General features: G+C 38.4%; 1 protein-coding gene across 1 annotated transcript in view; it reads left to right on the top strand.

Annotated features, from left to right (window-relative positions):
• UVRAG (UV radiation resistance associated) overlaps window positions 1-19,106 on the top strand; it is a 97,879-nt gene that overhangs the window by 64,726 nt on the left and 14,047 nt on the right. The window contains exon 13 of the mRNA XM_068930738.1: window positions 2,656-2,734. Coding sequence (XP_068786839.1) covers window positions 2,656-2,734 — 79 coding nt within the window. The remainder of the gene's footprint in view (window positions 1-2,655; window positions 2,735-19,106) is intronic.

The raw sequence follows: 19,106 nt of genomic DNA, 5'->3' as shown, positions 1-19,106 counted from the left end.
GAGCTTAAGGAGGTTTTGGGGCAGGGGGGAAGTGTTAGGGTTTTTCAAACAAATCGGCAAGAACGGATGTGAGGAAGGTAGATGTTGGAGTAGAATGGGCAGGCAGGTGCTTTTTTGCATTTTGAGTTTGTTTTGTGATTATCAGATATTAAAATAGTTTCTGAATGTAATTTTTAAGCAAATGTAACTTAAAATTTTTTAAGCAAATGGATGTAACCTTACACTGCAAACTTTGTGCAGTATGCCAAAGTGAGAATTAGCTTGTAGTCGTGCTTTTCTAAGAAGCATGCAAGAAGAAGAATTTCCCATAGCCAATAGTTGCATAGTTACATTCAATTATACTCAATGAAGCACAATATAAAACGTCATGGTTTCCATCTCTTAAGTTTATTGCTTATGACCAGGTCTAACAGGCAAGCAAGATAACACACAGAAAGGAACATCAAAGTTAGTAATATTTTTCCGTATGTCATAAATGTACATATACAGACATCCACTGATATTTTTCAGGACTTTCACGTAACTTACTGTGTTATAAAAGCTGACATGAGGATGTATATAGTTTAAATTCTTTCAAGATTAATTAGTGGAAGTTGGAGAATTGTGAATGTTAGCCAGAAAGTGGGACAAACCTGATGAACAGAAAAGCTTAATCTTTACCACTTACAAGAAACTGTGTGTGGGAGATGGTAGCAAGCACTGTAAAACAGTTTTTATCCTTTATTCTAAACTGCACATATTGAAGAGCTCTGTGTTCAATAACAGAGAATACATGGTTCCCATTACTAGTGCCTAATGAAATACTATCTTATAGTAAAACATGGTTTTTGTTTCTAATGGTGCTTTTATTGTCAAGCCTGAGTGAGCTTTATACTGTTAATTGTAAAGGTACCCTTTAAATCTAAATCCTGCTCCATTTAGGGAGTGTAATTGTAGATATTGAAATGAATTCCTTTTGCTTTATATTTTACGCTTAAGATAGTGTGTGGTGGAATTCTTGTGGGATGTGTTCATTTTGAAAGGTTTCTTTTCTTACGTGGGAATGAGTGGGATTTATAGATCTCTTAAGCAAGGTGAGCTAGATATATATTACTCACAGTAATTTTTATATTCCTCAACTTGAAGTGACCTAGTGAGTCTGAAAGTAGCATAAAACTTGGAGTTGACGTCTTAATATTTGATCTGCTGTGATGATGACCTGTTAACCTTTAGCTCTAATGGCTCTATCGAGTTATCCTTAAACGTTGCAAATGTTCTCTGCAGTGGGGCTGCAGTAAAGGTTTTCTATCTAATGCTAAAATACACTTTGTATAATCACGTCTCCAGAATGTGTGTTGTTTCTGATAGATATTGATCTCCTGTATTGTTATCTTGATTTTGAGATAGGTTTTGGGTTCTGATGTAATGTAGGTTTTGTGCAGATAATACCCTCAGCATCTTAATTAGGAACTATAAAACATACAGTTCTTTAGAGATACAAAAGCTTATTTCATGGTGTAGTTGCCATAAGCATGAGTTTTGGATTGTTCTGAAGTTACTTTATTAACCCTTATGACCTCATAACATTAGAGGTAGAGAAGAGTTGAAAGCTGAACCTAAGAAATGTGACTTAAAAATATTAAGACTGTTCATGGTAACTACTTCACTCAAGAGGCAAAGATTCCTAGAACAGATTAATAAAATTATTTATTGTAATCAGATTGCTAAGCAACCGTGGTACTTCAGGGGCTAAAGTGATGGTTCTGTCATCTCCAGCAGCCCTTGAGAAAGAAATAAGCTGTGCCACTTGCCTATGAACAACGAAGTAGATCTATATTTAGAATTCTGAAAAATGTTTTACATGTTAACAGAAATCAACTTTAGAAATATAAAATTGTTGAGGGTTCTAGTGAGCTAGGATGCAATAGTTGATTTGAGCCTTTGGTGCATATTTGAAGCTTGTTGAAAGGAGAGGCTTTCAGAAGAGGATAGTAATATAACAGCAGGAGAAGTGGAGAAGGTGCCAGGGATAGATTAGATGTCTGAGAGGTTTGGAGGGCTTAAATGGGATGGGGATCACACAAAGATGAGGAATTACCTGTGGCCTCTAAGTGTTGTTTTTCTGGTTGTGTTGGTATATGGGCCTGCAAATATGTCCTGCCTGGGAAGGGATCTGTACTCCTTTTCAATCTCAAAATAATAGTTTAGTGAAAAAAGGACACCTTTCTCTTTCATATAAAATTATTTCTCTTTGGAAACAAGCTAACCAAATGAAAGCGGCCGAATACAGAGAGATATGGTGGGGTGTCTGATGTTCTTTCACGCTTCTTAAAACATGCTTTATTCAGTGAGAAATGATGATGCAGCATTAGCAGAGTCATAAAGCATCTTCTAAAAACCTGAAATAATACTTCAAAAAACATAATTCATTGGCTGAAGTTTACTGTCAGGTTTTTAAGGGGCTGATTTACTGGAGCAGCAGAGGGTTCCCAAGGACATCCTGCTGAGGGGGTTACTGGGAAAAGTCAGCAAGGGAGGCCGGTGTTTTGAGTGGATCCATTTTTCTAAGAGCTCTTTAAAGCTTTACCTTTTCAGAAGGGGAGTCTGTCTTTTTAAATTTTACTTATGCGTTTGAATAACTTCACCTTTAAATACTTTTTTTTCCTTTCTCATCAGATTTCCTTTATATCCAAAAGGAGGAGAGAAGCTTCAGTTTGAATACGGAGTATATCTTCTCAACAAGAATATAGCACAGGTTGGTACATTTTGAGTGTGTGTGTGTTGTGGTGTATGTATTTTTTTTTTTTATTTTATGGTTTTTTTTGTATAGCAGTATCTACCATCTGCTTCATGTCAGTGTGGCATGAGCATGCACATCTTTGGATATTCTGTTTGAGCTACAGTCTTGTGATGCTGTTCTCTGTGGAGAACATCTGTGAACTCTTGGAGGTATTCTTCAGATCACTGGCTTCACTTACCTTATGGCTTTGCACTTGAGGTTATCTCCTGTGGTGCTTAGAGAAGGGCTTGCCAGTTGACAGTGGATCTTTTCCTTTTCCCGTTGTAAATGCTATGAGTGTATGTTGCACTGTTTTGAAAATTGTAAATGTTTTCTGATATTTTTGTTGTTCTGTTGTACTCACAGATCCATTCATGTCATTCTCCTTGCTCTGTCTTTAATTTTGCTATATTACTATTCTGACTAGCTTTCTGTTCCCGTACTTAAATTATAAGATTTTCTAGCTTGTTCCGTTTTCTTAGGTCTTGCAGGTGTGTGACTTGGGGGGGAATAAAAAAATCTTCTAATCATCCTGACTTCCTTGCTCTGATGTGTTTTTTAAAACATCCTTTACTCTGGCAATTACATGAGGAATCTTTTTTTTTTTTTTAGCTTTTACTAGGTAAAGCTTTTACTTGAGATAGTACTTTTATGCACTGAAAGATATCTCTCTTTTTAAATGTTATCTCATGGGCCATGTTTCTTAATTTCTGAGCGTTCTTGTTGCTTGCCTGTTCTCAATCTGGTGCACATCTTTCTTGAAGTGCAGTGCTCAAAACTGGAGACAGTGTTCATCTGGGTTACCTTCAAGGTGGTGAGTGAGATGAGAGGAGTGCTTCACAGGTCCTGCCACTCTTCCTCAGCTCATATGTCCCAGTAGGTTTGTACAGCCTTACACTGCTAATTTCATGTGATTCACTGCACCTTGCAGTCCCCAAGGCTCCTCTGTGCAGCAACAAAATAGCCCATTCTGTATTCGTGCACTCCTTTGAAGGTACAGCATGTAAAACATGAATTAAAGTATAGTAAAAGTTGTACTCTTTATGTTTTTAATCATGTCTCTGATTTTGTGAAATGATTTCAGACTCCTGGGGAAGGTAGGGTGAGAACTCAGCCTCAGCTTCATACTGTCTGTGTGTAAGCCGCTTTGCTGTTAATCCAGATCATCTGAAGAAAATGCTGGATACTTGGATAAATCATAGACCCAGGTGGAGCCCCACTTAATCAACACTTCTGTTTTGGCAGTGGACCATTGATTAAAACACCTAGAGAGTACTTGGGAGCTTTGCACTCGTTCTGTGGAATACTTCATCAAGGTCCCATTTCCCCAGCCTGCTTGTGAGCATTTCATGCCATAACGTGTCAAAAAGTTTCTTTGAATTCATCTCAGTTTCTAACCTGTTTGTGAGGCTTGGAATTAGATTGATTTGACAGTTTTATTTTTGACCTGTGTTTGGGATGTGTGTAGTTGGTTTGTGGTGGTGGTGTTTTTCTTCAGTATGCTTAATTTCTAGTTTTTCAGTTTGATCCTTTTTTCCTAGTTCTCTCTTCCTGCACTCTGTCCCTCTGCCCCTCACTCCTATCTCCTATGCCACAACTGAAGTAAAGCTTCTGGATCTTTTCATTTTGTATCTATTTATTTATTTATATTAAGATTGGATTGCATTTACCTTTTCCCAGACTGCTGGTATCTTGCCTGTGCTCAGTGTGTTTTGGAAGATAACCTCTAATGGTTCTGAAATTATTTAAAGGCTGAAGTATCATAGGATTAAGTTAATCAAGTCCTGCCAGTCTTCAAAATTCACTTCACTAAGCTGTTAATATAACCTAGACTGTGACTCTTTGTTGCTGGTATTGATAATGGTAGCCAGCTGTTCACACTTTCTTAGGGAAGACTTGTGCAAAAAAGGGATTAAACACTTTCCTTCAAATGATTTGATAGCTTTCTCTCTCTAACATCAAATGAATGCTTTCCTTAATCTCTACGTCTGTAAACGTATTAGTCTGTTCTATAACTTGCTCGTCATGATGCTGCTTGCTTTGCTTTTCAGCCTTTCATATTTTTGTTCCTATGTAATTCTGCGGTTCGTCCTTCAGTAATACGATGCAAGTGTTCCGTGCTTCTTTCTTGATCGAAATTACTAACTCTTCATTGAGCCCAGGTTGGCTGGGCTTTTCTGTTTCTTGTAGTCTGGGTTAGTTGGCACTTGTACCTGTGTGGTATCTCTTTTATAGGAGCTATCACTTGTTTCTTTTTTTTTTCTTTGACTTGTCTAAGATGTTACTGCAGTTAGATCTACTGAAGACTGCTGTTCTGATTTTTTTTTTTTTTTTTTTATTCTTGTCCTGTTTCCAAAACACTATGAACTGTTCAAGTAATGGTTATTCACCCATGTTCCCTTCCAAGTCCTTGCAGTTGGTTCCTGAAATCACTGGCATATGCTTAAACTCGCAAAAGTAAACGAAGACTTAATTTAACTATGTATTTGTATAAAAAAGGGTTTCCAAATTTACATGGGGTCACTGGTGCTAGCTAGAGTAATCAGCGGCCAAACTTTGTTTGAAGTGGTTTGTACAACACCAGTGGTTCATGTGTTACTGCTTGAGAATGTATGCCATTGAATATAAAAACATAATAAAAGTAAGTCAGAATTTTGTGGGCCTCTACTACTTAATCAGGGAAGTGTTAGTGAAGTCCATATAAATTGTTGTAGTCACCTTTACGTTGATGTTCTTGGTTGAACAGCGTTTTTATAGGTCTGCCATGAGGAAATTCCACTGTGAAAGCATTGCGAAAAATCTAGCAGAGTAGGTAGATAACATGCAGAAGTATGTAGCAATGCTAGCAGTTCTGTATCCAGGGGCTGACCAGATACAAACCTGAGACTGTTTCAATCCTTTACGTATTCCTTTGGAGGCTGGAGTCCGGAACTGTTGAATTTAAGTAGCTTTTAGCAGGTCTTAAGGCTGCTCTGAGGAAAAACTTCCAGGTATGCTTAGTTCATGTGGGTGCAGAAAAACGTGCAAAAACAACGTGTAATCAAAAAGATTAAGTTTGAATGGAGAGTGAGCAGCTGTTGCCTCCTTGTCTGTAGAACCTCACAACCTCTGAGGCAATCCTTTTCAGGCCCCAAGGTGTTGGCCTTGCTTCATGCAACCAGTCCTGCAAACTAAGTGGTTATTCGGTCAGGAGTTAGTGCGGATCGGTTGCTTAATTTGCTCTGGCTGTGGTGTGAAGATTGGAGAGTATCTAGAAGGAAGCCTATGATGAGGAGGACACTACATCTACTAAAGTCGTAGAGGAGGGATTCAAGTCTCTGTTGCCTTACTTGAATCATTTTTCTCCATTTCCCCTCACCCCCTCCGCTCCCATTAGCCTCCTGGACTTTTGGGAGCAAGGAGAGAAGCATGAGAGTGTGAGTGGGGAAGAAATGAGACCAGGCTGATATTAAGTAAAATTACTGAAATCAAAACTCTTGTAGAGATAAAGTGGTATTTTTTGGTAAAACAGCAGGACAAAAACAATGAAAACCACATCTTACACTCAGGAGAATTCAGCTGGAATTAGAAGCAGTTCAGTGCTAGCTCGGTAGAGCATTTATTTGGAGAAACTTGCTTTGCTGTTACATTCCAAAGTCAAAACAATGTGTGTTAATTCTGAGAGTTCGTAATAGCTTCCATCTGTTTGTGAGCACAAATTGTTTCAGGCCCCATATTTTCTATTTGTAAAATCAAAGTCTTTACTAAGTTCAGAGTAGCTTTCTGATAGATAATATTAGGTTTGACCATAAACTTCCAGTTGAAGTTTTAACTCTTTGGTTGTAATGAACACACGAGTGCGATATTTTTAAAGGGAAATTAATTACTATTGTTATTATTAGACATAAGTAACAACAACAAAATCACTGTCATTCCAGAGCATTATAAATGATGAAGTAGAATACAATTGCTAAAAGTGGAAGTTAAGTGGCTCAGTTCTCCTAAATATCAGGTGTTGGAAGATCATTCAGCAGGCAGCTGACCCCGCAGGCTCTCTAGCTGCTAAGTTATTGCTGCGTGCAGAGTATCTGAGGAAGCTGAGGCTTTAGCACAGAATGATATGAACTCTTACATTGGTGCTCATAGTAGAGGAGTTTAGATTCCCTGTGAAAATCTCCCTTTATAGCAGAGAGATTTGAGGAACCCACTGAATTGTCACGGGGTTTTTCTCTGGGTCATAGGCAAATGTATTTGCAGCATGTAGGAGAATTTTGTAGCATTTGTAGGAGAATGTTCCTGCCTCTCTGAATGTAATGTATGCAATGCACAGCTCAAATGAACCATGGATGTGGACTTGATAAGTGTTTGTTTTTTTTTGTGATTATCTTGTCTGTCTTGCAGGTGATTTATTCTCTCAGTTGTTGGTTATGCAGGATGTCTGTGCTGCCTTGGAGAGGAACATATCCAAGGAAAGCGCAGTGTCTTTGAGTTTCAAATCCCAGGCCTTTAAAAAGAAAGGAGAAGCTCTATTAGTGTTTATCGGCAACTTTGATATCTCTTTTTCTTGGATTCTTAGAGCCTTGATTGCTTGGCCCTGACTTCAGTGTAGATCCATCATTAGGTATGAAGAGATGGTTTTAACTATGATTTTACTGGCTGCTCCTCCCAAGACAAATCCTTAATGAGCAATATGTATAACCATTGAAGAGCACCTGAGTCTACCATCTAGTTCATGAAACTACAACTTCCTTTAGATGTTCAAGAGGACTTTTCTTGCACTACACATACGAGTCACTCTATCCCCATTCCAGTTACAAGATTGCTTGGAGAGGAAATAATTGCCTCATAGCTGTAGAGCTAGTTTCTTGTAGTCCCATTCAGAAGGGAATTTACTTACGTTGTGTGGGGTTTGTTGCTTTGTTCCTTTCCTCCAAAGGACAGTCGTCTTACTTGCAACTCTGATCACTGAATGATGGTTCAGTGTTTTCATTAGCCGTTAAAGGGGGTGGAAGTTGATTTGTGTCTTAATCTTCTGTATTTCTTATTCTGTATCGCAGCTAAGCTTTCCTACAGAGCTATAGGCCAGACCTGTAATCTGTACAAAGCCCCTGTGTTAGGTTTTGCTGCTGCTGAGACTTTGGTCACTACCTCCATCCAGCTTTAGTGGATATGGCCTCAGAAATAGTGGCTTCCTATCGTTGCTTCAGCTACTGCTTGTTGAAAAGAGAGGTGTGAAACTGGGTAGCAAGTGAATTTGGTCTGTTCTGCAACTCTTTCACTCTTTAGTTAACTTCCTTAGGGAGTCAGTGTGGGTAGTCTTACCCCAGTTAACTGCTGGTGTTTGTCAGTGAGACTCTGCAGTCCATGACAGTCAGAGTGTACCCTCCCAGACATCACTTCCATGTTTTGTGAAATCTCTTTGACTTGTGCCACTGCATCAGTTAAGGCTTTTCTGATCGTGTTGAACGCGTGGTCGCGTTCACTTGCAATGCAAGACTTCCTTCTGATCCAGTTTCGTCTGACAGCTATTGAGTGATGTTAGTTTGATACTCCTGCTCATACTGGCATGATTTGCTCAGCTGTGGCCAAAGAATTGTTCTGCCTTCAGCTGTCAGTCATTAGTAACAGATGAACCTTGACTGTTTGACTGGAAGTCACTTGAACAATCTTCTGTTAGTTCTCCAAAGGCTATTTATTTTCACATCAGTGCATTAGAGATGCAAGAGAAGATGTCCAGTGATCTTGTCGTGTGTCTGGAGTCATTGTGTCCACGTGGTGGCAGACAACATTTACATGCTTTATATAAACTGGTAGAGATGTTGGATCAGTCTTTCTTTGTCAGAGCACTGCTGTCCTCGGAATGGTGTTCTCTGTTTCAGTTTCTGATGTACGAGGCAAATAACACTTACAGAAATATGGAAGAAAAGCAGAATACTTCTTAATGTTAGCTGCAGTCAAACTGGTGTCTTTCTAATTGCTGCATGAAATAGAAGTGTAATGCTTACAGTATGTACTAGTGCCGTGTGTAAGAAACCACGCTGACACTCTGCTCTTAAGCATGAAATGGGGCAAGATGTCCAGTTTCTGGCTCTATTAGGCTATCTGACACGTGAGAAAATCAGCTTTATGTCTTAAGCTATGAAACTTTTCCATGGGAAACGGCAGAAGTGTTCTGAGTAGAAATTTGTTTTGGCAATAAACACTACTGAGTAGAAGCATCTTTAAGAGTTCTGTGGGTATCAGTGTAGCTGCAGTGGTTATGACCCTTTGAGCGCAGGATACTGTGACTTGCACACTACATCTTTTACGAGGCCCCTAAACTAAGTTCATAAAACGTACAGTTCAGAAAGAATGCACTGTCTGAATTTGTGGCCAATTTAACTGTATAGGGAAAAGTGCTCTTGAAAGAGCACAGGTTGAAGCCAGAGCTGAGTCCTCATCTTGCAAAGTGCCAAGCATTCATTTCAACGTTGAGAGGAAGGGGCTGCACCTGAAAAACCACAAAGTACCTTCTCCAGCTGCATGGAGCCAAAGCCTTTTAGGAGAAATTTCATTCCTGAAAGTCTCCTAGGGTAGCAATGGGCTGATACCTAGCCAGATCACTTCGAATTGGGGAATTTACATATGTTTTTTGCAAACTTGTTGGAAGGCTTTCTTTTTTCCTTTCCTATCAGCCATGCCAAGATAAAATAGGTTGAAATGAGACTGGATTAGTTGCAACTGCAGTCATGCTTTTTTTTTTTTTTTTTTTTTCCTCCAGATGAAAGCCTGCATATCCTTGCCCATAGGCAATTTGTACTGATCAGTGAGGGTTACCTGCTTTGCGGATGATCAGATCTGGGCACCCTGGGCTGTAGTGATCACAGCATCTGCAGCACAAGCCCAGACAGTGCTGCAAGCCATGCTTGTTGCTCAGGTCACAAAGGAATATAGAGCTGGTGAGATGAGGTGAACAACATGGGTGGAATAGGAAATAAAATTTGAGGTAGGAGTCACAGGTGGGGGAATGGATTTCTGCCAGGATGATAGACATTTCTTCTTCCTCTAGCGTCTGTGTCTCTGCAAGTGACTGATCCTCAAGAGAGTTGGCAGTGCTTGGAGCTATTTCCCCAAATTAATTTTGGGAGCCTCCTAGCATGCTCTGTAGTTTAGGTCACTTATGTATATTATGTAGTTGTCATTGTCTCTGCGCATTAACTCTTCAACCTGTTCCATTAGATTTTTAAGTAGTAGTATGTGTTTAAAATAGAACCAAGATTTAGTAATCAAAGGGAAAACGAATTCCTGATATAGTTAAGCTGACATACCCACTTATTGTTTGCCAACTTAAACTGCTTTGTAGTTCATATAAACACTGCTTTTTTGAAATTGAAAGAGATAGGAAAGCGAGAAGTCTGTTATCAAACTGTGGCATGTTGTATCAATCTGGGAAAAAGTATTCAGTGTATAATTTTTTCTAACTAGTGGTGTGTGCCCTGGAGACAAAGCTTGACTTTTGGGTATCATAATTCATTAGCATCTGCGGAATAATGGACCTCATTTGTGTGCTTGTCTTTTCCTTCAGGAACCTTCTCATTTTGTACTATGTTGCTATCTCTTCATGGAAAAAATCCATGTTAAAACACACAAAACCACTAGTTTATCACGTTCTGAAACTTTTTTCCACTAAGCTTCTGTTGTCATTGTTCACTTCTCTATCCCGCTACATGCTTTGTTTTTCTGTTGTATAGTTTAATATGCATGCAGTGGGGCAGGCTGTGTCTGTTATTTCTCTGCGTAGAATTTGGCACACCAGGGCCCAAACCTTCTTTTGGGTATGACAGCCACTTAATCATCCATAAATATCCTTCAGGCTTATTTTATACTGTGGATGAAGTTTAAAGCAAGCTGTTTTCCAACAGAAGGAATACAAGTGTCTGATACATGTCGGCTGATTTACTTTGTTCAGTCCAGAGTGCTTGGAATCCCAAAGCTTGAAAGCATTTTATTTTTCAAGAGATTGAAAATACTTAGGGAGTATAGCATCTTTCTTTGCTGGCCTGGTGCGTAATTCAGATGAGTATTTCTGAAGCTGATATTGTGCAAATAAGAAAAAAAAAAAAGCTCCATTTCAGTTTACTAAACATAGCTGCCAATTGCCTTCAGGAAGGTCATTGCTTAATAGATTTTTGTTTAAAGCTCTACTTTGCCAATTTTGCCAAAACTATATAATTCTTTGAGATGAGGGTTTTCTCCAACACAGCATAAAAGAACAAGTAGCTAAAGAGTAGCCCTTTTAGCTGGAGCTCTAGTCCTTTGCCGTTGTCCATTCGCTACTGAAAGGAGCACCTTGTTGTGTTGCATTGAAATAATTTTGCGAAGTCCTTTCCTGCAAGCTGTTGGGGTAAAGCTAGACTGATACCGAGTGGGGGAGTTGCCTGTTAGTTATGGTGTGTTTTTTTTTTTGGAATGAATTTGTCAAAATATAGACTTCCCTGGTAATAAGTGTAGGAGGAGTCAGTGTGACCATATGCAAATTTCCAAAACCTTACTGGGAAATTTTACTATATGGCTCTGAGCTTTCATTGAGCAATGAAACCTCATCGCTAGCAGAGAGGAGCTAACGTGTCCATGCGGGTGTGGATGCTCAGCTATCCCTGAGCTGGTGGGATAGTCCAGGTGTGATCATGCTGCCTTTCAACCTGGCTAGATCTGGCGAGTTGGCTGTGCCCAACGCTGTACTCTTGAGGCTCCTGTCCTTTTGCTGTTACGATGTCTGTAGGTTAACAAGCAACTCCAAATGTGCTTATATAGTGCAAAATTGTAGTGCTAAACACAAAATCCCCTTCTTTTATTTAAGACTTAAGTACGAAATGCTACTTGTCTTTCTCCTCTTGGCTTCTGCATGTCTGACCTTTTGTTCTATGCCTGATGTAATGACTTTTAATACAAATGTTCAGGATGAATGAGGTCATCGGAAATGAGTGTGCCCGTGTCTCATAATCCAATAAACATTACTTTGTGATGCTGAGGAGTTTTAAGGAGTTCTGACCTGAACCTGGAAAGGTTATACTGTATAGCTCATCAAGCTATAATGTAGCGAGACTATAGCCTAACAGTAAACATGGTTTCAGTTATTTGAGTGCTTTGCAGGGCTGGGGGAAGGAGGAGGAAAGCTTTTTTGAAGCCAGTAACTGCTTTATCTTCAAAATTACTTTTTTTTAAATATATTTTATATAAAATAGTCATGGTATACGAGAGGCGTTTTTATGGACAAATGGACCCATATATTTTTATAATGGGTCCACTAACCACCAGTTTTTACAGGAACAGTTTACTTAAGTGGCTGTTTCCCTCAGTCTGTCTTTCACAATGGTTTCCCATATCCTTCCTGGGAGACCAGCCTGGGACCATGAAGGTTAATGTTTGCAACCTCTCCGGAGGGGTACTGTGTTTATTGTCAGAAGGGCTTCACTAATATGGGTGAGAGTCCTGGAGGAAACGCATCTTTTGGCTCATCAAGATGTTTAGTCCTACAGTGTGTCTTGCATGTAGTCAAACATGTAGTCATGCATGTAGTCAAACACTATTTCCTATTTCCTGTAACCTTATTTTCTTGTGGTTTATCTGCAGTAAATGCTATTACTGTAAAACTAAAATACGTCATTAAGTATTGCCTATTACAATTTTTAAAATTACGGGAAACGATTTCAAAAATACTTGACAGAATATTACAGGCTGCTGAGCATTAGTGTCCAGATTGCTGCTGTATTTGAATGATGGACTTTGTATTTTTGTATATGTGAGGCCAAGATGCAGCTTAATATGATTCTAAAGCAGATAAGAGAAGGTAGAAGAGAATTAGATCTGCTGTCAGTAGAGAATGTACTTTCCCTCCTCACTGCTGAATCACTTCTGTACTCTAAATTCCACACTTAAATCCTGCAGGGTGAGAGAAAATTCTAATTCATCTCCATCTGAAAGGCAGGGGAAAGGTAAGGAGACAAGTTGTCCATGGGATAGCAAGAATCAGTGGTGATAAGTTATCCTACGAGTTCGATACAATTTGAGAACTGGCTTGGTTAGAGCTCCATGCTAACCTAACGTGTGCAGGCCCTTAGCTGTAACACAGAGATCAACATTTACCTACTATAGCATTAAGTGTCTTGGACCAGTGACTTTGCACCATCTTGGCCATTAGGTAATCCCTGTTGCAGGTCAAAGTGAGAGAAGAAGAGAATATTTTACTGATAGCAGCTCGTACCTCATAAACGTGTGTGTATGGGGGGGCAGAATCGGCCAGTGAAAGTTTTAGACTAAGCATGTTTCAAAAACAAAAGTTGAGTGTAAGCGGTCTTGAAGGGACAATGTAAAATGCAGTAATTACCTCCCACTATTACTTTGATTTGTTTGTATGCCTTATTTGTTATTGCTAAATCAAAACTGTGGTGAGAGTCCTCTTTAAGATGGTTTTACTGAAAGGCTTTTTCTTTGTTGTTTATGCACACTGGGTCAGCTTGAAGAACTTTAACACTTGTACTCTATGGATTAATGAAGGACATGGGTCTTCAAGGTTGTTTACATATCTCGTTTTTCATGTTAATTTAGTACTCTTAAAAGAATTGCCAAGTAAACATCTGTTTTTCAGGGTGGACCTCTGAACAGCATTGAGATCCTCTTGGGAGAGGGAGGCAGCCCTTGGCATATCAAGATACAAGCTGATGTTTCCGTAAAAATAGCTTTGTGTTTGAATGCTTCCTCTTACTTGAATGAGCTCTGTTGCTACTGTTGCAGTCCAGTTTTTTCCTTCTGAAAACAAGGTTGAATGTTGCTTGAAGACTTATAATAAGCTTCCTGTTTTCCGATATACTTCCTATATTGCTTTATTTCCTCTACCACTTCCCAAGAAGCCTCAAAAAACAAAACAAAAAAACAATTCTTGGCTATATTTGCTTCCAAACTGTGATAGGTTGTAATATAGTAAGTCTTTTAAATATGAAAAAAATGAAAGTGAATGTGAATTTTAAATGCTTAGTTCCAATATGCACTGCCTGAAGCGCTAGTTGATAGCAAGATGTGTTTCACTGATGTTAGAGCATGAGGGTTTTTCAGCAAACCCGCGTAGTTGTTCAGAGCTAGAACAGACTTAACGTAAGCGAGCAACATGTTAGAGTACAAATAACCTCAATTTTATAATTTTCCCCAAAAGGTATAAACACACACAACTGTTTATATAGCAGCAGGCATTATTTCAGTGATCCCCCAAGGTTGTTTGTATAGCAACAGGCATTATAACAACACTTTGTTTTTATTATTGCGGTGCTTAGTCATCTGAATCCCAGCCAGTACTCCTTCATGCTATGAAAAATCATCCAGGATCTTGTAAAGCAATTAACTATGTCATTTCATTAAAACTTGCCTTTTATATTTGAGTCCCAGAGTTTGACATCCTCTGAAAACCTTCTGTAAATGCTTGGCTTCTAGCCAATATTGTGAACTTGACTAAGAACACTTTTGCTTCTATTTTTGTTTATGTTTTCACATTTGTGGAACAGATGTGCTCTGAAGTTATTGATGCTATCGAGGAAAAAACCCTAATTCAACCGAAAATAATTCGAAATTGCTCTTGACTGCCCTCACAGTACATGGACGTGCATGGTGTACACCGCTTGAACTGATACAAATGCTGGTAGAATAGGATGCTACGCTGAGTAGTTGTTGTCTGAAGTGTCTTAGTCTGAGACTAAGTGAAACAAAAAATGCTGTAAGCCTCAGTGTGAATTCTAGTATTATGCACAATAAGTATTGAAATGATTGATATTATATGCTTTGTTAACGTAGTCTGAGCTGTAAGTCAGCTCCTGTGCATCTTTGAACAAGATGAATGTAGCCAGGGAAACAAAATATGGTAAATAATGAACAGACGATCTCAAAATTGGAGTCCTCGTGAGCTCCCAGTAAAGGATATAGTAATCCAGGTACTCTGTGGTTTCTGGTTTGAAGTAAATATTTATGCTCATATACCCTTAATCCTTTAATGCTGTTAAAGGAATTAGCAGGGATAGGAAGAAGCTATTTTTCTTTATGCTGAAATTCAGAGTAGTATTCTTCTCAAGAGAATTCATTAGTGACATAACCCTGAATTTTGATCTCAGATACAATCTGCTATTACCCGGAAATAAGATAGCAAAAAAAGTTTTTTGTATTTTTGCTTTTTAAGCCAACTTAATTGAATAACTTTAATTCTAGTACTTGTATCTCATGGGCTTAAGAGTAACCAGCCCCATGCAAGCTTGTATTTTTAATTTGTTAATCAACGAGGTAGCTGCACTCCTCATAATCTGACTGAATGTGTCATCTTCCAAGTGTTGTTGTTAAAAGGATGATAAACTTTTGTGCCGTCTGACATGACTTTAATTACACTGATTAAGTACATCTTTCTAATTGACAAAATAAATTACTTCTAAAATGCTTGCACACCAGTAACAGTTTGGAGATGCTCAAGGTAGATCTGCATGGAGCCCTTCACTCTTGAGGGGCTGATAACTTTTGTTCCAGTAGAAGCTGAAGCTGCACAGAAGGAACTTCAGATAGAAGCTGGAACAAATAAGCAGTTTTCCTGAAGAGTTAAGTTTAAACTAATTATGGCCTTGTTGGTTACAGTTAACTTGTTTGTCATGCCTCACCTACTGCTAATGCTGCTGTTGTGTTAGCTGGAACAATTTTCTTAGCCTTCAAGTGAAATTAAAAGAATAAACCTTTATGTTAGAAAGTTAATGCAAGTTTTAAGAGTAGAGCTACCTTTTGACTCTGAGACTCATGCTTTAAATGCAGCTCATTTCAACGTTTATAATTATCTATCGTGTCGGAATAAATAGCAAGCATAATATAAAACACTTACCAGCATGATAGGCTGGTCTTCAGTAAAGTCAGGGTTGGCCTGGATATATAATTCAATCTGCTATGTCTTCAAATTTGTCTGCATAGTCCCTTCCTGAAATTGTCTTAGGGCAGATCAAAATTCGTGTTTTACAAAAGCAGTCTCTCTAGACGGTTACTTACTGACAGCTGCAAATATAGTCAGTCTACCTTGCACAGACTTTTCAGCGTTGAAATCCTCAGTGTTATCACACTGAGTTTAGTGTCAGAAGCCTGGGATAAAAGTTTTCTGAAAAAGGGATCAAACTGGGTGAATCTAGATTTGTTTTCTAAAAATTTTCAGAAGAATGAACATCAGATTTTTTTTTCCACCCCCGAAGTTGCATTTTATTAACTTATATGCATCTCTAAATAACTTGGAATAATGTCAGTTAACATGGAAGCAAAAGTAGCCAAGCCTAGTAGAGCGTTGAAGCTTTCCCCATTTTTGAGATGAGTAAAAAGAATTAATCTATATCTTTGTGTAATTGAAAACAATTGTAAGGTGAGGTTTGTTTTGTTATTTTTAGTATCGGTACCCTTAAGTTCTTGTATTTTGAAGTGTTTGTAAATTAAGATGCACCTTGTTTGCTACATCCTGCTTCTGTGGAGTAAGAATGTTTCTAGTAACTGGTACGAGAGCAGACTTAAACGCCTGTCAAAAGTGTTTGGTGTCTTTGTCTTATTTTTTCCAGTTAATTTACTAAATGTTTTTGTTTGATCAGGCAATGTTTTGTACAGTGCTTGGGAAAACAAAGCTCTATATAGTTGCTAAATATTGGTAAGGAAAAGGCAACTAATATCTTATAACTGGAGCATCATCAGTGACTTGCAGTCCTCACAGCTCCGGTCTATTGAGAATGCATAATAAAAGTGTGAACACAAATCCTGGGCGCTTGTTCACCAGAATTAAAACAGGCGTGTTTTCTTCAGGTAGCCAGGATGGCCCAGGTCCCTAATACCCTGAAGGAACGATCTAATCTAGTCTTGAAGCGCTGCTTTTGCAAACGTAGTTGGTACCTTTGGAAACTCAGTGTGAGGCAAGTGGAGATCCACGATACTGAAGAGCAACAACTGAAATTGGAACTTGATTTTTTAGGAGAATCAGGACAGCACACAATCCCCTCTTTCTGCTTTTGCTTTCCTACTCAAGACTGGACGTTTCATTGCTCTCCTCCTTGCCTTTTTCCTTTTTACATCTTTCATAATGCTAATCTGTATCTTTGAGTTCCTTTTAATTCTCGAGGGCAAAGCTGGTCTCTCGCTACTTTCCTCTTTTTAAATTTATGATTTCTCTGTTAAATGGTGCTTTTATGTATCCTACTATAAGGACCTATAGGTCACAGGTGATGGTTATTGAGGTCCGGTGGTTACTGTTTCTTTGTGCAGAGTAGCTATCCCTGTATGCCTGTATGTGTGGTGTTGGCTATTGAAAAGATTAAGCTTAAGGCAAGGTGGATGGGAAATGCGTAGGGTTTGGAAAGTAGGGAGAAAAAGCAGTCATTGCTGATGATGCACCATTGGCAGAGGGTAAGAGCAGGAGGAAGAGGAGTTCTGCTCTTAAGCAACAGAAAGCTTGGGGTTTCTCCTTCCACAGTCGCGTAGTGGGTTCTCTCATGCAATAGGGGTAGATTTCTCTTTTTTTTTTTTTTTTTTTGGATAATTATGTGAGACTGGGTTGCAAACCGCTGCAAAGTCAGAATTAACCGTGTTGTGTTAACAGAAGAGGTGGTTTTGGAAGCAGACTAAAACCTTAGTGAAGTGGCTGATGGCTCTGATCTTCAACTGATTTTTCTGTCACTAGAAGGCAAACAATTTTTTCTACAGCTTCTGAGACTAATTGCCTGTAGGCTCATTTTGTAAATACGTTAACCTCGGCTTGTATTAGTGCAAGCACTTAAGGCAATATTTTTTTCGTTTTTAAGCAATTACAAAGCAGAAATAAAATGCAATTTAAGAATGTGATGGATTTAACTTTACAGAAGTTTCACAAAACTTGCATCCTTACTTTTCTTACCATGTGTCTCTACTATTTGCAATGTGACCTTTTTTTAGCAGAAACGATGTGTTTTGTTCATGTTTGATACAAGCGTCTCATATTCTTCTGATCTTGGCTGTTTGAAACAGAGATCCCTTAATCCAGTTCTTTTTATGCTATGAAACCTTAGAGTATAAGGATGGCTATTAAAGGGTGTTCTATAAACATTTGATTGTAGTAGAAGAAACAAACGTAATGTCTTTTAGTTTTTATTTTTTTTATTTTTCTTTTGCCCCAGGCCAGCTTTTTGGTTAACCAAATCCACTGTAATCTCATCAGGAGAATGTGGTGATCGTTTACTAATTTATATTGTGTGGTTATCTTAATACAGGTTCTGTCATTGTAGCAGAAAATATGAATCCAAGCCCACCAAATGATTTGGCCATGTCCATATGGAAATAATAAACTATGTAATAAATAGCCTCCTGTTGTACAATGCAGTAGTGAGGATGATTTTCTTCCAAAGCAATTTTTCTTTCTAAAACTGAGACAAGCATAGAAATAGTTCCTGATTTCAAGATTATTTTTTTTTGTGGAAAAACTGATTGGCTCATTGTTTAAGAGAAGTCAGGAGAGCTCTTGGTTTAAGTCAGAAATCTTTCTTTCTTACACCCTACTTCTGTAAATTACCAAAACAGGTGTGCAGCTCTAAAAAAACAAAAAAACACACACTTAACTTTAAATGGGACTGTTTCATATGTTTCAGCACCTAGCTTTTTCAGCATCAAATTTGTGTAGTCACTGTAAATGTATATCTTGGGCCAACTGTGACTTCAAGGACTTTAACATAACATCTGTTGACAACTGTGTATCAATTTGGCACTGCTTCATTCCAGTAGCATCCCTTAAAAATACTGGAATTTAGGAATACTTTCCATTTTTTTTTAACCACACGAGTGATATATTTCACTGCTAAATTTCCTTGACGTTTTCAGCTCTAAACAAAGCAAAAAACAGATATATTTTTTTCCTTCCATGTTCCCTTTTCTTAAGAGGTGTTTTTAATTTGGGGACCTTGCAAATGAGTAGGTTTTAATCACGAGCAGTGACACTGACCACTGTCATGTGTACTTCATTTGATAATCTGAGGGTAAAAGTGTGTTGCGTTCTCATGGAGTCAGTGTACTGAACCTTTTAATTTCTGTTCAAAGCCACGTTGGAATTAATATTTGTGTTAAAGTAAGTCAATGTTGAAAGCCTTTTTGTTTTAGCTACGCTGCCTTGTGTTTGAGTGCTGGGTTTAATTATGGGAAGAACATCCATTGCCTTAAATGTCAATATAAATTGTTATGAGAACACAGATTTAGTTCGGTTGTGTGATGGTGTGTGGTTCTGCTAGTTGATGTTACTGTGATAATTCCACTGCTGCATTGATACATTCAGCATGACGGATGACACTTGCTCACGGATTTTTAGAATCGGTGAATGTAGGGC

Source organism: Struthio camelus, chromosome 1, assembly GCF_040807025.1.
Source record: "Struthio camelus isolate bStrCam1 chromosome 1, bStrCam1.hap1, whole genome shotgun sequence".
Taxonomy (NCBI): Eukaryota; Metazoa; Chordata; class Aves; order Struthioniformes; family Struthionidae; genus Struthio; species Struthio camelus.
This window is presented reverse-complemented; position numbering and strand designations above follow the sequence as displayed.